Source organism: Nestor notabilis, unplaced genomic scaffold (genome assembly GCF_000696875.1).
Source record: "Nestor notabilis isolate BGI_N333 unplaced genomic scaffold, ASM69687v1 scaffold7625, whole genome shotgun sequence".
Taxonomy (NCBI): domain Eukaryota; kingdom Metazoa; phylum Chordata; class Aves; order Psittaciformes; family Psittacidae; genus Nestor; species Nestor notabilis.
Window position 1 is genome coordinate 900 of NW_009927916.1, and position 24,201 is coordinate 25,100.

Consider the following 24,201-nt stretch of genomic DNA (forward strand, 5'->3'; position numbering starts at 1 on the left):
TTCCCTAATTTGGGGGCATTTCTGGTGTTTGTCTTTTGAAATGCTGCACCGGTGACTTGCTCCACATGGCATATTGCATTCCAGCTACCTGCTATGGCCTAGTGGTTTCTGCATGCTCACTGGGTGAAAATGTATAAAGTCTCTGATCATAGACTCTTGTGGAAGTTTTATTTTATCTGTTCAATTGTATTACGACTTTCTTGACTAAAATTGACTTCCTGCTGGCTGTGCTTTGGGGTTTTTTGCTAACCATAGCATTTGAGCTCAGTGGTGAGTATTCTAACACAAATTTGAGCACTTTTTGTGTAGTCAGCATGTATTCGGACAGGTACCGTACCTTCAGGTCTAGCATTATTCTTCAAACTTGATTTTGAAAGTCTGTAACTGCTGTAATGTTTTTGCACTACTTCTGGTATGCATTAGTCTTCAATTACTTGTTTTGCCCATTCTTCTTGGGAAACTTCTGTTCTGTTCGATGCAAAGAGAAGAACAACTGGTTTGATGTAAAGGGATTTGATAAGAAGCTACTATAGTTAAGCTGTGCATGAATTTCTGTTCTCCATCACCTTTATGGCGCACACTAACAGTAGTGTAATAGTGGTAGGTGTGGAGCATGGTCAGTGTTGAATACCCCGCTGTCTTGACAGCTATGGACTCACAACATGAAACACTTCTGGAAATCTCCACACAAGATCACTGGAACCCTGCTCATACAGATGAAGAGGAGCAGCATCCTAACTCTGCTGGCAGGGGTAAAGCAATTAAGCATTTCAGATAATATTCAGATTTGTGACAAAATTCAGTGAAGTATAACACTGTTATGGTGCAGCTGGTTGTAATTCCCATACCATTAACCTCAGTTCAGTATAATGCCTTTACATTATTTATACTAGAGCCCTCAGAGGTACATTCATCTGTCATTCCAAGTCTATCTTTGCATCTAATCTTCATTACTTGCAGAAAACCTTCTTATCCCTCTATAAAAGCAAACGTTTTCTACCTCCTGTGGATTTAGACATTCTCTGGATTTCTACAATTTGCCTTCAGCAGGTAGATACCTGTCTTTCTTAGACTGTTTTGAACAGTGAAAGTTTACACAGGTTTACACAGTGTAGAACAGGTGCTATAATTACTTATCACCCAGAAATAATTTTTGTGATAACTTTGTTTTAGTTCTGAAGTATTGTTAATCAGTTAAATTAGTTAAAATTAACTTTTTCTTTTTTTTACAAGACAATCCATAGGTATTTGGTTTAATTACAAAAAAAAAATGAATTACATTTGCGTGAGTGCCCTCTGTATGAACATTTCATTGCCTGAATGTGAAGATAAATGTTCCTTCAGCTTTGTGCTCTTCGGGAAATAACATAGATTTCTCTAGCTGGTGACTTATGTCATATGTACTAGGTCCAGTTTATTCTTTGTTCTTCGCATGCTCTGATTAAGGACCTTTTGCTTTATCGCTAATATACGGCTCATGGAAGCATGCAATACCTCAGGCAAATATATTTCAGGCTGAGTTCTAATGTTCATTTTAGTGTTATAGGTAATTTTTTTTTTCTGCATCTTTTCTAAGCCTTTTAATGTTTATTAGAAAATCTCTTATGGTGGTGGTATTTCAAGTGATTTCTGACTGCATCTTCTGCTATGTTAACATTGGCAAATTAAAGAGTGAGCAATGAATTTATTTTATCAATAAGAGCTTTAATTATTACTGAGTTCAAAACAAGTATGCTTTTCAATTTTGAATTGATAAACATACCTATTTTACTCATCCAGCCCCAGAAGAAATGACAATTTCATTTGATCCAGCCTTGCAATTGTATAATTAAACTCAAAAGAGAAAGTGCATAATCTTTTTTTACTTTTAAAAGCACAACATACACAGACTCAACAGTTAAGTTAGCATTAATAGTTATGAACTAGAGATGCAAGCTCTTGTTTCTTTGTGTTCTTCCACTGCTTCTCCTATAGCTTTGCCATTGGTCACTGGGATACTTTCTAGCACACTTAAATCTTCTGATCCTGGTGATGCTTTTGTGTGATAGGGTTTCCAAAGGACTTTTTCCTTTTCTTTCACCTTTATTTCACATTGAATGCAACAATGGAAGGAAAAAGGCAAAACACAAAAGCCAAGCACCCTTCTTGTGTAGATGATGAAGATGAGAATTATAGGACTGGTGTTGGGTGTTTTGATCATTACTGATTTAATCATCATCTTATCAACACTAGTTACAAGTGAAAATGAAAACCGTCAAGGACCAACCCAACATCCCCTGTTACACACTGTTCATTCTGGATGGATCAGTCAAGAACAAAATCCTGCAAATACTACTGGGAGTATTAAACAACATGAAATTACTGTTGCAGGTGAAAATTATATTGAAAAGGAGTCTTCTCATGTAACATCAGGTAACATTCCAGGTCACATTTTAGTAAATTATGAGGGTTTACTAAAGGTTTAGGTTTAGGATTTTTTTTCTTTTACAAACAATTTTGCATTCTGAGGCCATAACAGAGGTTCTGTGAATAAACCTGAGCAATTCTGATGTTTGTTGGGGCTTTTTTTTAATTATTCTACAGACCTTTTCCTGGAGGTTTGCTTTGTCTCCTATTTGGATTGTGTGCTGAGACCTATATTAACTAATTAAGATTAATTCTGTAACTGTCTCTTACATTGTGTGTTCTGTGTTATGCAGGCATAAGGTTTTAACAGGCTATCTACTAGGGCTGTATCTGTAGGAAACAGTGAATGTTTAAACAGAAAAAGAATAATGTCTGGTTTATTTTCACATATTTGGGAGGTGTGTTCACTCCCCTCTTGCAAGTCATTATTGGACCTGTGGGAGTTTTTGCTTGGTTTTTGTTAATATGGCAATTATATCTATAACTTATCTAAAATAAGTTATCTAAATAAGATGAGTTATTTCAATTTAATCTTATCTTACCTAAAATATCTACTCACTCCGTTTTTGAACTATGACAAGATGATACTGGTGATGAAGGGAGGAAAACAAAGAATAGTGTAGAATAAAAGAGAGGTTTCTCCCATTGGCTGAAGTAATTGAAATGTAAGAGATCAAATTATACTATAAAGCTAGTAACTTAAAATCAACGTATATTAGTTTCTGTTCCTGTGAGTGTGCAAGGTTTACTAGTTGATGACTGATGTGCTGTACTAAGTTCTGCCAGCAGTGAATTTAACACAGTCAGCATCTGCTCTTGCACATTATCAAACACAGGTCACTGAAAACAAGCATATCATAAATATTACTTGAGATTATGTATAATGTGGATTTATTCCTTCAACTAAATGCAATCTTATTAGCAAAAGTTTTGTGTAGGTTACTGCATCAACTGTCCCTAAGTCCACATTCATCTAAGATATCAACCCCAGGTGTTTCATCAACATCCTTTAAAAATTTGGTAATGCAGTACAGACTATTACTGATATATAAAAATATTACATTATATTACTGTAGCAATATAATTCGACCTAGTTGTAATTAAAATTTTGACATACTGAGGCAATTTTCTTGGGTTTTTTGATTGAGCTGGGGGGGTTAAGGATGGTAATGCTACTTATTAAAATTTGGATACTCTTTTGCTGTGACTGTCTAATAAAAGCGAGAGAATGGTTGAAATAGACATTATAATATTTTTCTAAATAACTGCAATATCAAATATTCTCCAGTTGAATGCTGTCTTATTGTGTGCATCATTCACAAATCTACAGCATGTGCTAGCCTTCCCCGCTGTCAGACTCCCTTGTCTATTTTCCTGGAGATGATGCAACTAAAAAAAAACTGAAATTCTGAGGGGAAGACATTGTATATAACTAATGTAGTCAAATACTGAGATTAAAATCTTACCGATGGGTCAAATTCTTGCAGTTATTTCTGCCTTTGCTGCTGTTAATTCTGCATTAGTTTGTATTGGTTTGATATTTAACCAATAAAAAAGTCATTATGATTTGGGGAAATACTTTTGAAAAACAATGAGATATTTTGATTCTGAAATGAAATAGCTTGATTCCAAAAAGTGTACGTTCAAGGAGTCAGTCCTATTGGTGACAGTAGGCAGCTTTTCTAAACATAAACTGGAATGAGAAGCAAATCTGCTTTACTTCTCTTTGCCATTAAATGTAGTAGACATGTGAGCAAGGCCTGTCATAGAGACAAGAACCGAAGAGGAGAATAATATGAGAAATGGATCTTTATATACTGGGTTCATAATTGCTTCACCATCATCATAACAGCTATGCCCTCAAACCATGGGGCCAAACAGAACGACTCAGTGCAAGACCCATTGGTGTATCCAGGTTGGGACAAGGGAGAGAATTACAGCACACAACCTACTGTAATGGATAGAATTATTCCTTCCAGAAAGAATAGTCATGAAAAAGACTCATCCACTACAGGTACTAGTCAATTGTATATATTTCATAACTTCTGTCTCTCAGATGGTCTGTCTTGAAAAGATATTGCATGAACTTGTAGTGAGGAGTAACTTAAGACAACAATATAAATTATACAGTGATTAATTTTCTCTGTGCTCTGCTTGGGTGATGGCGAGATAGAAGCTTTCAATTTTAGCTCTATGAAATGTTTATTATTTTTAGTTATGAACACCACTTTCAGTGCTCTCTGTTCCTTAGCGAAGCATGACTGTAGGATTTGGAATTGCATCCATCTCATTACATATGTTACACTATTTGGTGTTACCCCACTGTCTTTACTATGAAGTTGAATACATAAGTATGTATATTTGTACATCTATAGGTTAATGGTTTTGATTTGTGAATATTCATCTGAGAAAAGTGTTCTTGTCATGCATTTTATTGAAACATTTGTTCCTCTGGTGCATAGAATTATGAAAGTAATTTACAAAACTGTCATGACACAATTATCATGAGGCAGTCTCATATAACACATGCCATCTAGGCCTGCAAAGTAATATACCAAAAACATGATATGAGAAACATATGACTTACTGCTGAAATAAGAGGAAATGTAATTTAATCCTTTAAGTGGATGAGAATAGCAAATGAAAATGTCTGATCAATAAACTGAGAACACAGTCATAATGTATGGGAGGACAGAAGGTCTTCCTTCTTTTGTGGCAAGGAAAGGGGAGCTGTGGTTTAAAGTGGAGACTGGGATGTGGTGGGAATGGGAGGGGCACAGCAACACACACATGGAATTCACAGCTGATTAAATCACCATGGTCACAGCTGTTGCCTCTCCTGATGGTGCCCACCATGAAGACCGAACTTGGCCACCTCTGTCTTCAGATAATGAACCAGGACAGGGCACTGAAGGCATCACGCATCCCACAGACGCCCCTGGGGATGAGGTCCTCCACAGGACCACAGCTAGTACAAACAAAGCTGGCGATGACGCTCCTCTGACGGGTACCAGTAAGAATAATGGATCATACTCATTTCTCATGCCTGGTGTGAAATGAGGCATTATTTCTTCTGAAATTGGCTTCTCTCCCTATCTTTCTCATCCTGGGGGTCTGCATTCTTGGTGTGGACTTGCAGTGCAATCATTTCTATGATTTTGTTGCATGTGAACATCCCAGTAAGAATTTCTATTTGCTTAAGGATATTTTTTTCTCTAGGTGCCCTGTTTCTTATGTCCCCCAGCTTTTCTCAGGTTTATTTTTAGTAGAACATGATACTGAGAAAGTAATTGCTTTGTGGCGGTGGCGGGTGCTGTAAATGATTCATAGATATAAAAATAGTTTTTCACGTCTGATTTTTCCTTGTCTTGGTGTTGCCACAGATTCTCTTATTACTTTGAACTGACATAACTTGCTGCAGTTTGTGCATGTAGTTCAGCAAGGTTCTAACTCTGATTCCCAAGCTCTGCATGTTATCCAATTAAAATTTTCCCAAATCAAAATATTGCTTTTTTAAAATACTTTAATTGTTTAATAATGGATTTTTATGACATTCTAGTGCTTTGAAACTTTTTGCATCTTTCTTGCATTTTCTACAAAAAAAAAAAAAATTTAAGGGAAAATTAGTATTTATGCTTTCCCTTTCCTACTTCAAAATCCAATTTCATCAGGGTTATTTAATCTGCAACATCTAGGATTTGCCAAAGAGCTATCAAAACCAAAAGCTGTGTGGATTGAAATACAGTTTTTTACTCCCTGCTTCTAAGTGTGGAAGAGATCCTGTAAAGCTTCACACTTAATTTTCCTCAGTCCTTTAAGATTTCTGTCACTTGACTGACCAATTGCAAATATGGAAACCCAACTACAACTTTGCAATTTATTCAAATATTTTCCAACAATTCGAATCTTATTGCTGTGTAACAATGGGAATCCTTATACTCATTTTATTCTGAAAATAATATTAATTTTTTTCTCCCTTCTAAACAGTGATTAGTAGGTATTTTTAAACAAAGACTTTAGGCCACTGTTTGGAAATGCATCTTTTGGTTTCTCATTTTGCTTAGGATTGATAACTTTCGCTGGTGTAATTTTGAATACATTTTAACCTTTATTATTTAATATTTTTGAACATTCAGACATTCTGACAGTGCATTTAGTTAGGTTACCCAATTTCTTAGCATGCTTTTGTGACATGCTTACTTTTCTGCATCAGTACCAGTCTTAGCACTGCCAGAATGATGTGTGAAAGATGTTCATTAAGTAATTCTGTCTTAATCTTCCATTTGAATGAATTTTCAGTTCTTCTTTTGGGAGACCATCACATATCTTTATGATCATCTCATGGAAAAAGAGAAATGCCTAACTAAATTTAAAAAATCCCATTTTTTAACATGACAGTATTTTCAAGCACAAATAGTCGAAGTGGCTGCTATCTACTTTTTGCTTTATGTGCTTAATACATACAGAAATTTAAGAAATGAATAAGCAACTACTAACATGACCATTAGAGTGCTAGTGAAGGAAGAGACAAACCAAAAATAACGTGACATATATAGAAGATCTTGTTTACTTGTGGCTTTTCTGTTGTTTGCTGTTTGGTTTTGGGGTTTTATTTTTGTTTGTTTGTTTGGGTTGAAGGGGTTTTATGTATATTTTAGAGAGGCTAACGAAGAAAAAGGTAGAGGTTGCTAAATAAAATGAGGGGGAAATATGTAAGGTGGGGTTTTGTAAACATCTTTGAAGTTAACTTAGCCATCATTACAACAGTCACAGCCTCCACGGGTTTTCTGAAACCAGAAGATATAACCCAAGAAGTGTGGGCACCTCGCATCGTGGTAACAGCTGTTGCCTCTCCTGACGGTGCCCACCACGAAGACCAAACTTGGCCACCTCTGTCTTCAGATAATGAACCAGGACAGGGCACTGAAGGCATCACGCATCCCACAGACGCCCCTGGGGATGAGGTCCTCCACAGGACCACAGCTAGTACAAACAAAGCTGGCGATGACGCTCCTCTGACGGGTACCAGTAAGAATAATGGATCATACTCATTTCTCATGCCTGGTGTGAAATGAGGCATTATTTCTTCTGAAATTGGCTTCTCTCCCTATCTTTCTCATCCTGGGGGTCTGCATTCTTGGTGTGGACTTGCAGTGCAAAAATCTGTGGTGGGATCTGTGCTGTTGATAGAATTACCTTCTTGCTGATAGACTTGGTGGTTTATGTCTTCTGCTGAAGCATGTTTCACTTTGCACTTTGGTGATCTGAATCCCCAGTCCTACCTTCCTTTCTTGCACATCAGCGGGTTCAGGCTTGATATGCTTTGGCATCATCTTTGGTGTGGTGGAGGTGCTCTGGTGTGTTAAGCAGATGGCTTGCTCCTGTGGCTCAGCAGCAGCGCCATCATTGACGAGTGCTATCCCGGTGGTGAGGGCAGGGCGATCACAGAAGAACTGTGTCCCCTAAATTCTGCCTTCAACTCCTTACTTCTCTTCACCACTGGATTGCCAGGCAAGACCACAACAGATCTGGCTGCAGTATGGCTGCTCAGTCCTGAGTCACAGGGTCAGGTTGGTGGTGCTGTGGTCCCTTCTTCTGAAGGTCTTCCCTCTCCACCCGTCACTGGAATCTGTACTTGTAGACAACATCTCCCTTCAGTGTGTTGAGCATGTATGTGGTGCTTAAGGGTCTCTCAGAAGCCAGTGACAGTGTTGAAGAAGGGGAGGTCTTCATGTCTTCTCTCCTTCTGTGCTTTGAATAAGGAGGATGGACGTGCTTTTGGGCTCGCTGTGGTACATGAAAGGGAAAAAACATGGGTGGTGGTTTTGTGAGCACTCACTGCTAAAGCTGATCATGCCATCATCATGGCAGTCACACAGTCCATGGATGATGTTATACAAGAGAAAGCAACCAAGGAGCCACTGGCACCTGGGTCTCCACCTGGAAGTGACAGTGAACAAGCAAACACCACGGATGGTTCCCATATCAATTGGATACCTGGAGTTTTCCGAGACATTGAAGATCATCTTAACCAATTGCAGACTCCTCTTCCTACTAGTAAGAACTATAAATTACAAGCATTTTCATTTATCCATCATTTAGTTGTTATTTTGGACAGTGGCAATAGTCAAAAAACATGTGTACTAACTATAATTGTGAATTATTATCATATTATTTCCTTTCTGGTGGTTTGGGGGTTTTTGTTTTTTGGTTTTTGTTTTTGTTTTTGATTACAACCATATTGTAAGATGCCACTAAAGGGAATCTCTTCCTTTGCAAAGCAGAAGTCGTTTCCTAAGAGGCTGAAAATAGTGGTCTGCATACAACTTTTTCTTATATTCAATTGTCTGTATGTGTTAACATAACTATTACAGTGAGCAAGGGTAAATTTTCTCCTCATGCCCATACCTGAGTGATAACAGTTTGGCTTTCTTTTTTGCTGCGCACAAATGATAGCTGTGTTATGCTTAACTTGCTGTCACTTTGTCCCTAATTGTATTCCCTCTACATTAACTGAACATGTATCAAAAAAAAGAAAAAGTAATTCTCTGTGAAACCTTTCTCTATTCCCCTGGGTGTATTTGCTGTTGGTATCTTGCCAGTGATTAATTATAGCTGTGTTACTGGGCTGCAACTGACATTTTATATGGGAACAACTCCTTTTTCTTTTGAGGGTTATTCTTCAGATAGAGTTAGTGCTGTCAACAATAACAGTGATTACTTATTATACTACGTACAATCTTTCTTTTTGTGTGTGTGTGGTCACATGCTGGTAAGTATGGGAAATTAAGGGACTTATTCTCAAATGCAGCTTCCATCCAAATAATCATCTTTACAGTAAGATTTTTTCAAAATGCTACTTCTCATGCACAATAATCCAAATACTATTCCCATGCACTTTCAAGAAAGTCAGTGGAAGGATCCCGGGGTAGATTTTGGCCAATGGTCTGTGCACATTCTTTGCCCATAAGCAAGATTAGGTACTTATATTTTTATAACATTATATAGCAAACAATTTAAAGATAATTGGTTTATTAATTAATTGTTAATTCATAGTCAGAATCTGGCTTTTCTTTTTTCCAGAATTTTATATAAACCCAGTAAAACCAACCCTATGAAAAAATTGCCTGACTTAGTACTTTGACACAGGCACAGCAATATAAATGCAAACAATGTATTTGAAAGAATTTCATTGGAAAGATAAATCTAGTTTTAGTAATGGTTTCCTATTACAACAAACTCATTTCTTTTCTTTTGCTGCCCTGTTCACTCAGTGAATACAATGTGTCCCTTAATTTTATTTGCAGACATTATATGCAATGAAAAAATGATTGCTAGCTTTCTGTTTTGAGCACATAAAACCTGTAAGAACATTTTGGAAGATAATTTTCAAAGTGCATGTCTGTGTCAAATCTCTGCACTGTCAGTGTCCTGGCAAAGGCTCATAAGGCCATATTCTTTTTTTCATTTATCTTCTCCTGTTACTTTTAAAAAAACACAATACAGGGGAATTACTTGGACACTACCATCATCAGAAAAGAGTTTATTTACTGAAGGGTTCATTGATTTGTAATGTTGCCCCATATAGCTGTAATTGAATGAAAAAAGATTCATGAATGTATCAGCAGATGTATTGTTAAAGGCTTTCTCTGAACAAATGAATGGCTTAAAGTGCTATGCTACTTTCTTTCACTTGTTTTTCTCTGTAGCAAAGTTTAAGCTGTGGTCTGACATCACACTAATGACTGATGTGTTGTCCAAGTGTCCATGGAATAACAAATCAGTCCACTGAAGAAACCAAAAACATAACTGTTAAAAAGAAAAAGAATCTAGTCTGTCATCAGAATGAAATGTAGAAAGCTTTTGAGGATCCCTCCCTTCCACTTACAAGCAGCTCCCTGGAGCCAGAACAGCAGGAGACGTGATTGAATCCTGCTTCTTTTCAGTGCTCAGGGGAGGGGTGAAGTAGCAGCTCTCTATTAATAAATAGCTGAGTGCTTTTCTAAGGGGCTTTGTGATGGAAAAGCTCTGGCATTTCTCAAGGGTGATATAAAGCACCTTAAAACAAAATCTGCTGAGGTGTGGCGTAGACAAGTATATTCTTCTTGGTTAGCTTTCTTGGAGGCTAGATCAGGACCCTTAGTTGCTGAATTAGTGCTCTGTCCTTTGTGGTGAGATTGCACAAAACAAGGTGCCAATTAATAAGTTTCTTGTTAAAAATAATGAGAACATCTGGAAGATTCATGAACTGGCTAAACTTAACGGGAAAAAAAACGTATTTCTCAGTTTTGTGTTTGCCAGCTGTTATTAGGAAATGAGATCAGAAATGGATTGCAGTATGTGTTAAAGAAAAAGAACTTTACAGCTGATTAGAATAAGTGCGTAGTTTGCTCTGTTACAGTCTGGAAGAAATCAGAGAGGTGGAGATCTGTAATATCTTTTTTTGTAGTGATAATGAAGTAGTTGCCCCAGATGAATCACAGTATCTGTAGTCTGCTGATAATTTTAGACTTGGGACAGCCATATGGTAACGGCATGGGCCAGAAATGCAATTGCATCGCAAACGCTTGAGACTGGAAGTATGCATTTTGATTCAAATATCTTAGAACCAAATTACACAACTTACTAAAAAGGGCAAGGGGAGCCACCTCCAAGTTTAAAGAGGGCATTTTTTTCTACGTGGAATAATATTTTAAATTTTTAAGGTCCCACTCTATATGCAGCTATCAGATTTAAAACCATTCAGAGAACTATCCTTCTATTTTATGAAATTGTTTTATCCTGTGTAAGAATAACACCCAAAGTTTAAGAATTTCTCCATATTGGTCATTTTAGGTTTAAATAAAAAAGTAAAGTTCTTTTTCTGTCTCTCTTCTGTTCTCACTCTCCTTTCCCTATAGAACAGACAAGATGTTTGAGTTGCATGACAGAAGCCTCTTCAAAAGTTACCAATGTTCACATGTCTTTACATTTTCTACAGAACATTTCTAGGCAATCGTAATTACATTTTGGTTCACAAAAGTATAGCGTAATCAAAATGGATATATATGAGAAAGACAGGAGGGAAAACCCATGAGTTTCATTATTCAGAATACTGAAACTAGCCATATTTCAGATGATTATGATGATCATAATGTATGTAATAGTTTTCAGTAGAAATACTTTTTAATGACCTCAGCATGAACTTTCTAGAGTATCTATTTTTAATTGTGAAAGTCATAGTCCTTGTGCCTCGCTGTTAGATATTCACTAAGCATATTTGGCCTAATGGATGGTCTCATTCTTTAGGGTCTACCCCCAGTATATATGGTAATCAAGGACCACACAGGGGGCATCATGAATCCACGACTTTCCCTGGAGAGACCACAACAACAACAATAGTTTCACAACCAAGGTTGGCCCAGCTACCAGGTCAGTTTTTGAAGTCATATGTTTTAACAGTTTGCAGAATTATATTAACATGAACTGAAGAAGGAGATGAAAATGTAGGTCAATTACAGTTGTTCAGGCTTTGTTCTGAATCAGGTGATATTACACATTTTCACTCGTAGTCTGAAAAATGGAGCATATTGTAACTCGTATAATTTTCCAGCCATACCGAGATGAGAGGAATCATGCAGTTGAGAATGGGATTAAGATCCAAATAACCTTTATAAATTGACATGAAATCAGGCTAAATTCAGTAAAGATATATGCAAAGAAGCCAACACCATGATGCAACCATCTTCACTTATGCCCACTGAAGTACAGTGCTTGTAGTTGTCAACAGTGATGGGTATTTGATCTGAGTTAACCTCATAGCTGAATGATGAAAAAGTATTGAATTTGCACAGAAGCAGTTTGTAAAATGAACAAACATTCATGCAAGCTAGGAAAAAAGGCTGACAGTTTGAAGAAGCTTGTGTTACAGAATCACAGAATGGTTTGGGTTGGAAGGGACCTTAAAGATTATCTATATCCAACCCCCTGCCATGGGCAGTTCTTGCCATGGGTAGTTCTTGCAGTTGTGCAAAATGGCAAAACTACATGAGATACTAACACGCTCTCCTCCCCTCCCTCAACTCTGCCCACAGAATGGCTGATCGTAGTTGCTGCTCTTGTGGCACTTGCACTGATTCTTGCAGTGTGCATTGCTGTCAACAGTCGGAGAAGGTAAGAGAGCCCCTTTATTTTTTTCAGAACACACTGTTTAACTCTAGACAAGATCCGGGCCAAAACCTGCTAAGCTTCCAAGATTGGGCATTTTCAGGGTGGCAAAACATAGAAAGCATTTAAACTGAGAATTAGACTGTTTCTTGTCATAGAATCAGAATCATAGAATGGTTTGGGTTGGAGAGGACCTTAAGATCATCTAGTTCCAACCCCCCTGCCATGGGGGTCTTAAGGTCCTCGCACTAAACCATGTCGTCCAAGGCTCTGTCCAACCTGGCCTTGAACACCACCAAGGATGGAGCATTTATCACTTCTTTGGACAACCCATTCCAGTGCCTCACCACCCTCACTGTGAACAACTTCTTCCTTATATCTAATCTAAACTTTCCCAGTTTAAGTTTAAACCCATTACCCCTTGTCCTACCACTACAGTCCCTAACAAAGAGTCCCTCCCCAACTGAGTGTAATCCTCCACCATTAACAGTGTTGTCTGTGTACAGTGTTAAGGGCTGTGTTAGACAATAGCTGTCACAGGATTAACTTGTTCCTTCCAAACAAAAGGCAGTACCACAGCTGGCAGTCACAGGGATGCAAAGCAGAGCACTCAATAGCTTTACAGATTTACTTAGAAGTTTTATTCCAGTTTACAGATGAGAAAGCTGAGGAATAGAAATTGCAGTGACCTGTGTGAAGTTAGTCAGGAAATTTGAAAATACTCTGAAGGATAAGCTCTAATGTTCTTCACTTACTCTCTTCTCCAGGGGCTGTTCTGAGGTTACTTCTCAATTGTCTTACACAGTTGTTTTGTGACTTGAATGTTAAAGTTGAACCCTTTAAGAGAGTATCTATTTTCTACTTGAATGCTGAATTTGAACTATTTTATATTATGTATCAGAGTACTGCATAATACGTGGAGATATTTGTTCAGGAAGCAGTGAGCAAATTTATTCCTAGTCTGCTCATTGCAGGAAAGCACATGTTAATGCTTCTGTGAAATAGTGTCAAGGTCCTCCAAAACATGGCATGGGTGCTAGAATAAATCACTGCCACCATGGTTAGGGAGCAACCCAGGCAGTCCCTGCCCATAATGCAGGAGCCAGGTGAGACAAAATACTGCAAATGAAATGCCAAATTGTCAGACATAGAAAACTGATTACAGTTTTGCTGAAGCCAATGCTGAGATGCCACCTGCTGTGTTTGCCCTATGGCTGTCACCCACAATATCAGTGCTTCTCTGACAGTATTATTAGAGACCTGTTGAAATAAGAAAGCTAGCAAGCATATAATGAGACAGAAAACTCTACAACTTTCTTTCAGGGAAGTGATTTTGGAGTTACATGGACTGAATGGCATGGCTTATTGATTTACATGTTATTCTGTTATGCCTCTAAAAGTAGAGACTGCCATTGTTTCCTCCCTTTTAACCCAGAGTCACCACAGAAACAAACAGGGCCACTATGGCGAATTGCAGATTGCATCTGACAAGAAATTAAACAATCTCAGAGCTGTAAATTATACCCTAGATACTGTTAATGGAAAACCTATCTTTTACTTAGAGCTTCCATGCATCTGGGAGTGAGCTGCCAAGAGAGCAAGTGCATGTGGGCGCATGTATGCATATGAATGCACAGATTAGACCCTAGTAATAGGTGTTAATCACTGCGAGGAAATCTTTTTGAAGCTGGAGTGTATTCTGGTATGCATGAAACAGGGGGCTTTTTTTTTCTTTCCTCACTGCTCTAGTAGGATCCAAATGACAATAAGTCAAGGATCTTTTCCATCTATGCTCTGCTAAGACCTTTCAAATTCATAGACCCATAGTTATTGCGCCATCAGTGTACTGCATGTGAATGCCAACTAATTCAAAACACATGAGTGCATGTGTGTGTGTGTGTGTGTGTGTTCATTCAAAGCTACATACCAAGTTTATTGGGCAGCTCTGTGGTGAGTGTAACTTTAGAAGTGTGGTAGTTCTTTACTACCTTAACATCATAAGGAACTATGCTGTTGATAGCAACAAGAGTGGTAATCCATATTTCCTTGCTGTTGGCAGGCTTCCAGGCCTTACATGCTAATACAAAGAAGGGAAAAGTTATCTTGCATAATGAGAGCTTAATCCATATTTACCACTATCTCAAGAACTTGAGCGTTTTCAAAGGTGTGGTCCAAAGTCTAGATTTATAATGACCCTGTAGGTCATTCTTATAGTGGGGTACATACAAAGTTCATAAATGTGGATATATCCAAAGGATAGAAAATCTTTTCTAACTGCCAGTAATGAATATTATTCCTACCTGTAGTAATAGTAGATACAAATCAAATAAGTTAGCTCCTGCCAAATTTTTTGCATATCATGAGGGATGCTTTCAAAATTGGAATATGCAATAGGGGGGAACTTTACACTTCGCATTGTGTTAAGTCCACACTGGCAGACACAAATTTCATTTCCAGACATCTTTCCCTAAATACTGACTTTCGTTTTCTTCCTTATTTCTGTTAGTCTCCATTTAGAGTACTTCTTTTTATTTCTTTCTAGATGTGGGCAGAAGAAAAAGCTGGTGATTAACAATGGCAAAGGGGCAGTGGAGGACAGGAAGACAAGTGGATTAAATGGAGATGCCAGCAAATCACAAGAAATGGTGCACTTGGTTCATAAAGAACAGTCAAATAACCGAACAGGAGCATGTGACGAATTCCTGACCGTTAATGAAACACAAAATCACCAGGAGCTTGACATGAAGAGTGGTGTGTAATGGTACCAAGTTGCTGAGTAGATCAGAGCTGGGGAAATCACAATCACATGGAACCTGGATAGGAATTCAGCGATGCACTGTGCTACTGATGTGTTTTGAACCTAATTAAGTTTATTCATTTTTAATCACTTTAAAATTGTCTGAGTTAAAAATCTGACATTTCCTTCCTGAAAAAAGCCCCCAAGTGTTTTCAGTTCCCGGTTCCTGCACAGAGGACCCTCACTGTGTCCTGGGCATTAGGAGGGATAAAAGTTTATGTTATTGTTCCCCAGACGGAGGGTCTTCGCTGTGCAGAGGTACAGAAATGTCTAGTCACTCCATCTTAGAGGCATTTAAAGGTGCTAAACTTGCCATGGTACAAGAGTAAGGAAAAAATGTCAAAAGCAAAAATCAAGTTTAAACCAAAAAGTCCTTCCATACAATGTCTAAAACATAGGAATCCTTCAGAAATGCCTTCCAGCCAGGTGCCTTTAGAGTATAAACAAAAAGTGACATTTTATGATGATTTATGGCTTGGTCTGCAATGAGGTAAACCCCGAAGGACAAAATCTATTTATCTCTCTTTTAAATGTCTATGGCCATATAACAAGTATTCTCGGGAGGGGTAATACACAGATGAAAACATGAGAGAATACATAATAAACTTCTATATTTTATTATCCTAACAATCTGTACAGTTATCCTTGAGTTTTTCGAGTGGTCATTGGTTTTTCTCTTCCCTCCTTCATTTGTCACAATTTGTGCATGTTTTCAATGAGTCTGTTAGGATAATGAATAGAACAGAATGACCCCAGCTCTATCACACATGCGCAAATCAAGCTACCGGAGATTGGTAGGGAAGATGACAGTATATTCCTGAAGAACAGGTCTCCATCTTCCTCTTCTGTTTTACTTAGGAGATGCTGAGTCTTGTAAAACTTTTTTCCCCTGTAACTATTACGTTACACCAGTTTGCTGGGATTTTAAATGTTGCCTTTCTGTGATCTTGCTCAGTTTGTCTGAATTCTATTTCATCCATGGGTTTCCCTCTGCTTTTTAAAAATACCAAAAGAAACATTACTTGCTTATTGGTACCAGAAGTTCAAATTCAACAGAAAACATCAAAGAAAATAAAAGGAAACTCTCCTAGCCATGTAATATAGTAAAGTAACTGCAGCTGCATTGTTATATGCTTTTGTTTGTCCTTTTGTGTCTCTTATGTAAAGTATTTGTATTAAGCTATGATGCTGTGCATTATATTTGTATGAGTTGTCAGAAAGAAAATTATTTACTGCCAGTGGTCTGTGCCATTTTTAAGAAAGCATGTTGGACTAGAGGGGCAATGATAACTTCTAATCAGGCTGCCTTGGGAAAATGCAAGTAAAAACCACCTACGGTAATCACAAGCAGTGGTCTGTGTCAGTTGTAGCAGGGTTGGTCAGATGTTCCTGTCCCCTTACTACAGCATCTGTCTCTGAAAATGTTCTGCTAAAGCATGTTATGTTCTCTGTCTGAAGCAATTTGGAAGACAAGTGTTCAGCTGGCTGAATACTAGTGTTAGCTAGCACTGGTCTTTACTGGAACGTGAAGCACAAGCCTGTTGATCACGTTTCTCACTTGCATCCCTCCAGCAGTTTCCCATGTGTTTTGTTGAGTTGCTCAGTGCCTTAGTATCTGCAGGCAGATCTCAGGGGCAGTTTATGCCTGGGCAAACATCCCAAGATGAGATGTGATTTTAAAGTACACATAGGATGGTTTTGGACTTTACGTAGGTCAGCATGTCTCACATACAGTCACACAGCTCGTGGTCCAAGCTAATGGAGTCAACGTGATTTTACATCAGTACTTGTGGTCCACTGTCAAACTTCTCAGTCCTTTAATGTATTTTCATACAGAACTGTGTAGTGGGAAGTTTGTTGACTCTGTGCATTGATCTTTTTGTTTAATTCCTGTAAAGTTTTTAAGCAAGCTTTCCTACTTGTTATTATAAGTCAAAATGATCTGCTGAAGGCTGTGTTGAAACTGGTTTTAGGCACTCATTGCACTAAGTATGGAGATCCAGAGTATGAATTATTCCTTTCTTTAAATCCTCATTGAAGATAGGTCTCAATCAAAAGGAGATATTTCATTGTCTTGGAGGCTATTTTTTTCTTTAAAAGAAAAAAGAAAGATGTGGCATGTATTTTGTCTCCCTATTCAGATGTTTAAGGGTGAAATCCATGAACTCCTTTCTAATTTATTTAATGTTCAGTAGCTATAAATGCACAGACACCACTGGTTGGCTTCTTTTTGTATTTTTAAACAGGAGATGTTCAAGTTGTCTTCACAGAGGCAATGCCATTATTCTATATATGCTGATTCTTTTTAGATTGTCATCTGATTCATTTGTAATTGTTTCATTATAGTTTCAAAACTAGATGGCCATTTCATGTGTAAAATAGTACATATTTTTATTAATCTTGGTTTGATTATTTGAGGGGTTGTTTCTTGTGTGTATGTATTTTTTTTATAGAGAGCACTTGATATATTTGCGTATTTATTTAACAGATTAATCAGAATGAAAGAAAATATAATCTCTAAATTGTAACTAGAAATAGTATTGCTAAAACCACATTGAACTGTAAAATAAGCTTCCAAAAATAAACTTGATTCCACATTGAGGGTAAAAAGTAAGACTGGCATTATTAGTGGGAGAGACCAGGCTGGACCCAGAATAGACACTGTGATCAGTTTGTGTTATTCTTTTGCCTTGAACTGTTTTGAACAAATACAATCCAGACCACCCTTCTCATGGAAACACTGTCTAAAGCAGTAAGCAGAATTAAAAGTGGGATTGTATGTTTTATGAGAAAGTAATATTTTCATCAAGCAATGCAGGGTGTGTTCTTCACCTGCATTTTCTTGAAGATCTAACAAGGAATGTTCGATTAAAGCAGAGAAAGGACATGCAGGTCTCGTGTCTACCTGTGTGGTTGTTTTAAACCCTTTCCACATCATCAGCTCCACAACATATATTTCTGCACAATGTTTTTCATGGGATAGGGGTGAAGTCTTTTATGTATCCTTTGTCAACTACAGCAACATCTTCTGTTTTACTTAGTTTGAAGCAAGTTGCCTGGAATATTATTAGGAGACAATTACCAAGTGTCTCTTTAGCACGTAGAAACAATGCTTGCAGGGAGAGAGGTTAGTAAATCATCCTGGTTAGGGCTGGTTGTAATTACTTTTTCCAGGGAAGTAGAGAAGAAATTAAATCCTCTGACAGCTGTGTTCTGCCTCAGCATACGCAAACACCAGAATATTTTGTAAGCAGGTAGTTAATGCGTTTATTTTATGCTATATAAGGCCATTAACCAATAGTTATTTCGTAGCCTTATTAAACAATTCAAGGTTCTGACTTCCCTGGTTGCAAGAGATTTCATTAGTCAAATAGAAACCCTTTGGATAACCACAGGTGCTGACTAGTTTTCCTCCATAGAGCAGAAAAGGACAAAAAGGTGGGCAGGAAGAGCACTGCGCTGGGCTGTTCCTTGGGGTGCAGTTTCAGCTGTGGGAGTGGTGACAGAGGGGAGATTGAGATGAGACATTAGGAAGAAGTTCTTCCCTGTGAGGGTGCTGAGGCGCTGGCACAGGGTGCCCAGAGAAGCTGTGGCTGCCCCATCCCTGGCAGTGTTCAAGGTCAGGTTGGGCACAGGGGCTTGGAGCAACCTGCTCTAGTGGAAGGTGCCCCTGCCTGTGGCAGGGGGTTGGAACTAGATGAGCCTTAAGGTCCCTTCCAACCCAAACCAGTCTGTGATTCTGTGAAAACTCTTGTTCCTTACGGGGCGCAAGAACTGTGCAAAGGTGTTTTGGAGGTGGGAGCTCCAGGGGATAAGGGACAGAGGGAGGACACAGACACTGGGAGAATAAGCAAAGGGAGAGTGAAATTTCTGTGCTGTTACTGGGAAAGTCCCTTCAGCACCCCCAAGACTTTGGTATTTGAAAGTTTCACAGCTCTAAGAAGGAAAAAAGAATTGGCCTTTTTCTGTGAACTCCCCCACCTCCAAGTCACCCTCTATATTCCCCATCTCACTTTCAAACTGATTTTGAATCATTTTCCCCGGTACCTTATTTCTCGTTCTTACTATGCTGTGCTGCATGTGGCATCCACCAACACCATGCTGAGAGCAAGCAGCTGTGATGATGAGAAATGAGAGGCAAAGGGCAAATCTAGCAAAGATGAGTAACAGCGTCTTCTGTACAGCACGCTGTACTTTTTGTCTTCCCCATCTCACCCATTTGGAGTAAGGTTAGCAACGGCAAGACTTGAAGAACATTTATCTTCTTGCTCATCTTCCTGTTTTTATAGTACCAGACTGACAAGGATCTTCACATAGGTCAAATGTGTGGCTGCACAATGTTTTGGAAAGTTTGAATTGAAGAAATTAATCCATCAACAAGGAACCTTTCCTGACCTCAAAGGACCTGATTTTTGTTAGAGTGCAAGTAAAGCAGAGGTGGTGGAAGTTTTACGTATGCTTTACACACAGCCTTCTTTCAGTTTTGTCTGTATGGTTCCAGCAAGCATTGGAAAGGTTTTGCCTTAGCAGCAGCTTCAAGGAGCATCAAATGTTTTATTGAACCTTCTTATTCAACAGGAAAAGAGGGATTTGGATGAACAAGTGGATGGATGAAATCCATTTTCATACATTCTCTACCAGACAAATCTGTGCATTGAAAGCTGATGTGAGTTTGGTGTTTTCTCTCATCAAAACAAAAAGAAAGATTTTTGGATCAAAACAAGTCCACGAAGACTGTCAAATGAGACGATGACCGCTTTTGTTTTCAGAAATAAGCATAGCTTTAACTAGTTCTAATAGCCCAGACAGGAGATCTAACTGTGCAAAACTACTCTTTTGGGGGGACGATTCACCATGCCTAATTCATGACAGCCTGCCCTTCTTACTAAAATGAAATCCTTACAAGAAATTCATTTCCCGCTGGCAAAAAAACATCTGTATACGTTTACAGTAAAACAGGATTTGTCAAGTCAAATAGAATCTGACATAAATTCAAGTGCATCTACTGGAACCCCCCAAGCACTTTATAGAATATTAGGGAAAAGTCTCACTTGGCTGCCTTGTAAGTGATGCCAATGGCACAGCTGAAGTTATGGATGTGTATGCTTGCAGTGGGAAATCAGCATATGGCTTATAGGCAGTGGAGGCTCTGTACATCAACCAGCTTCCAGGTCTGCTAAGTTAGGTCCTGAAGTCCTTCAGACTCTGAGAGCAACCCAGGACAGAGGAGGATGCAACGAGGCATATTCCACCTCTTCCCCAGAGGCTGTAAGTTTTGTAACTGAAAGCCTTGCCGCAGGCAATCGTGTTAGGGTGGGGACAGCTTTAGTGCCCATATGCTGGTTCTGTGTTGCGGTGTATAAATGGTTTGGTTACAGCAGAATTTCAGCTTTGAATCTAAATTTACTCGCAGTCAGTGGCTTTTGGCACCACATACTCACGCACAAACACACACTCCCCCTGGGTTAATCTGGGGAATAAAAAACTAAGATAATTTTCAGTGACCACATCTTCATCACACGAATCGGGACCCCAAGCTTTCGTTTTACCCAGAACAGACAGTAATAAACTGGGTATGTTCTGCTGTGATTGGGTGTTAAGTGTGAGTTTCTATTCAGCACTTTTTATCAGCCTACTTTTCTAATAACAAGCATCTGTTTCGGGGCTGCTGCAGATTGCTGGCAGCACCCTCACCAGAGCCAGCTCAGAGAGACCTTTCAGCCTGAGCGTGTAAGATGACTTTTCTAAGATGAGCTGATCCCTGCACCCAAGGCAGAGTGATCTCAGCTGACAACAGCACAACGAGGGAGAGAAAAGTCTTCCGGCGGGTTCTCTGCGCTACAGCTATCACTGATACAAGCCTCACAGCAAAAAGTATGTTGGGTTAATTTCACTTTTTGGATCTACAAATGATTCACTGCTTTGGCTTCGTTTGGGCACTGGCAACGTGTGTCTGAATGCTGCCTGTCTAGCGCTGTACCCTAGTGTGCCAGTACATGGGGTTTGTTTTACTGTAAAACTGTTTCACAATCATCCAGTCAATTAAGGATGTTTTGTTTTGCAGCAGTAGGTCATCAGATTCACCAGCGGAGACAAGTTTATAGCTACTGGGAACTCCTCTGAAACTCTCTTGTAGTTCATTTTCTAGGTAATGTTTCTTTCATTCACCAGGAGAAAGTCTGAAATGAACTCTAGGTAAGGATGCTCGCTTGTTCTGCAAGGGACTTAAAACTCAAACGTACACTTTGTTTAAGAAGAGTGACTCCTCACTGTGCAGAGGACAGGTATAAAGCCAACATCCCAGTCAAAAATGGGAGAAAACAGGTTCAGGGATGACTCAGACAGTCAGCCTGCTGCTGATTAACTGCAAAGGTGTGGGTCCTCCTTAGGGAGCCTCTTCTAGAGCAATTTTCACTTGCATGTGGTAGTGCCTTCAAAAAACATTGTTGAAAAGTAAGCTAATAAAGCTTACTTGATCCTGGGGTGAAAGTGGGATAACTTTTGAGTGAATTTCCTAGCCCAGTTCCTCTTCTTTCCCCTTCACAGAGTTGGGAGTCAGCTGTCTTTTCTCACTTGCATATCTCCACATCAGCATTTCACAAGACACCTTTTGTGATGGAATCATGGTGCAGCTTTGGGCATCCCCATGAAAAACCAAACAAACGGAGGTAGACCAGTCTGACGAGCGGCTATCGCAAACATGTTTTTAGCTCAGCCACAAGTGAGAGTGAACAGCACAACACTGTGAAAGACACATCCTAGGTTGCCTCTCTTAAATACTCGTGCTACAGAGGCACCACAGGCAGGGTGTGGGCTCATTCCTCCGGATCCCATCACTGCGAGTTGTGGTGGGTTTGTGATTTATCTGTCTACGCAGGCACATCCTGCTTATTGCCACAGCAGCACCTGCCTGCCCTGCTAACTGCCACAACCAGAAGACCTGATCTTGCATGCGATCTTATTTCCTGCCTGTGCCTGGTGCAGCAGCAGAACGCTTTCGTTGCGAGCTACCCACACGAGACAGCAAACAGTGTAATGGCTTGCTGCAAATAATTGGGTGTAATTTTTAATGATGTTTTCCTTCTAAAGCACTGTAAGTTGGGGTCACCTGTTTCCTTCGTGTCCTTGTCCTGTTTACGTGTACTATCTAATACAAAGGAAAAGACGGTTTAAGGTTTAGCAGCCCTGAAGTGTCCTCTTAGCTTTTCTTTCAGGCCTGAGAGGGGCTAGAGAAATGTCTTTTAAGATGGGTCAGTGATTCATGACTCAGTGTTGTTTATAGAACCTTGTAGCAGATGCTGTAAGATTGCCAGGTTGGATGGGGCTTAGAGCAACCTGGTCTAGTAGAAGGGGTCCCTGCCCATGGCAGGGAATTGGAACCAGCTGAGCCTTAAGGTCCGAATCGTTCTATGATTCTATGCATTCCTGTAGGGAGGGACACACTCCAGACACAAAGAAACTCCTGAAATAATCTTTTTTTCTATGGCTGAGGACATGGAGAAACAGACATACAAGGGACCTGCAAAGGTTTGGAGAATCAGTATTTGGTGTGTGTATTTTCAAAAGAGACAACATCATATAATTGCAGAATTGGTTCCTGCATGGGCTGGGGTTTTTTAGGTCATTTTTGTAGAAAGATTGATTTTAAGAAGAAACAAACATAGGTCACAGCGTTCAGGCTTTCATTTCAAACTTTTTGACACGATGTGTAACAAAAGAATAACCATCTTTTAAGGAGGGAATTTGAATGTACGCAGTGCATGAAAACATGAGTGATGTGGAATCCTGAGTGCAACGAACTTCATCAGGGAATCTTACATCAGCAGCGTGCATTTATTGACGAGGCCAGATGAGGATGTTTCTGCCTCTGGCAGAAAGCAGCAACGTGGCACAGATATGGCAGCAGATAGCTGGGGGCTCAGATTTATCTTTTGCCCAAAGATCTTCCTAGCAGTGCATTGGGACATGGTTTGTTACTGACTCAGAGGGCAGATCGCCAGCTTGAAGCGCTGCCAAAGCCACTTCCTGCTGCGCCTGTATTTTCTTTGGAAACTACTGAAGTGGATGCTGGCTTTGGTTAGATTAGTAAGAACTAAGCCCAGGGCTGTGCAGACTGTTAAACCTCACAGCCTGGGTTTCAGTTATGTGTCTTGATCACACAACGGTAGATATGCTATTTCCGTCTGAGCATAAATGTCAGAGCTTCCTCTCCACACTTACCAACTGCCAGCCCTGCGGACCATGGGTCACTCCATGAGCATCTCTTAATGCGTGTATTAAATAGAGCTGATTTCTTTACAAAGTGCTCCAGGGGTTCAGCTACACCCTTTTTTTTTTTTTTTTCTTTGAAAGGCTATGAGGAAAATATTTATTCTTATAGCATCCAGGGTAGGGAAGTAAGTTTCTAAAGCAACAGCAACCACGGCATTGTATCATCCTACTCTTCTAACATCTCTTCCCACTTCTCTAGACTTCATTGCCAAGAACTGTAGTTAGTGCATCTTGGCCTTTGCGGCAAATGATCTCAGTATTTAGAGGATACAGTGGTGAGGGGTGAGGTTTCTAACACTTTGGCAGTCAGGCCCATCTTTCACTCTGCCTAAAGTTTTCAGGACTGTCAGCCTCTCACATCAGGCTGCTTTATCTAAACTCAAAGCACTCCCCTATTGAGCCCAGGCTGACATTAAAACTCACAGATATAACAGCCATGAAAATTATGAATCAACATTTATTGATATGTACAGAAGAGGTACAACACTTAGTGAAATATTATATTCACGACTATATCCAGTATAGAAAGAATGTCTAGTTTGTTTTATACGTGTAAGTTACAGAAATCAGTTCACACCATA

The 24,201-nt window shown here is 39.2% G+C and overlaps 1 protein-coding gene across 1 annotated transcript; it reads left to right on the forward strand.

The window, feature by feature from the left end:
• The first annotated feature begins 613 nt into the window (after positions 1-613).
• LOC104405545 (CD44 antigen-like) lies at positions 614-15,311 on the forward strand. The gene is made up of 9 exons (XM_010014282.1): positions 614-752; positions 2,233-2,412; positions 4,259-4,420; positions 5,234-5,419; positions 7,150-7,434; positions 8,278-8,463; positions 11,695-11,817; positions 12,480-12,558; positions 15,095-15,311. The coding sequence occupies exons 1-9, from the start codon at positions 614-616 to the stop codon at positions 15,309-15,311; spliced, it is 1,557 nt and encodes a 518-aa protein (XP_010012584.1).
• Positions 15,312-24,201: the final 8,890 nt, after the last annotated feature.

What these genes read in the sequence shown, in the direction of transcription:
- LOC104405545 (XM_010014282.1), top strand. Translation starts at nt 614, where the DNA reads ATGGTCAGTGTTGAATACCCCGCTGTCTTGACAGCTATGGACTCACAA. An exon ending in TCCTAACTCTGCTGGCAGGG is followed by an intron (nt 753 to 2,232) that starts GTAAAGCAATTA and finishes TATCAACACTAG; the next exon opens with TTACAAGTGAAAATGAAAAC. An exon ending in GCAGACTCCTCTTCCTACTA is followed by an intron (nt 8,464 to 11,694) that starts GTAAGAACTATA and finishes CTCATTCTTTAG; the next exon opens with GGTCTACCCCCAGTATATAT.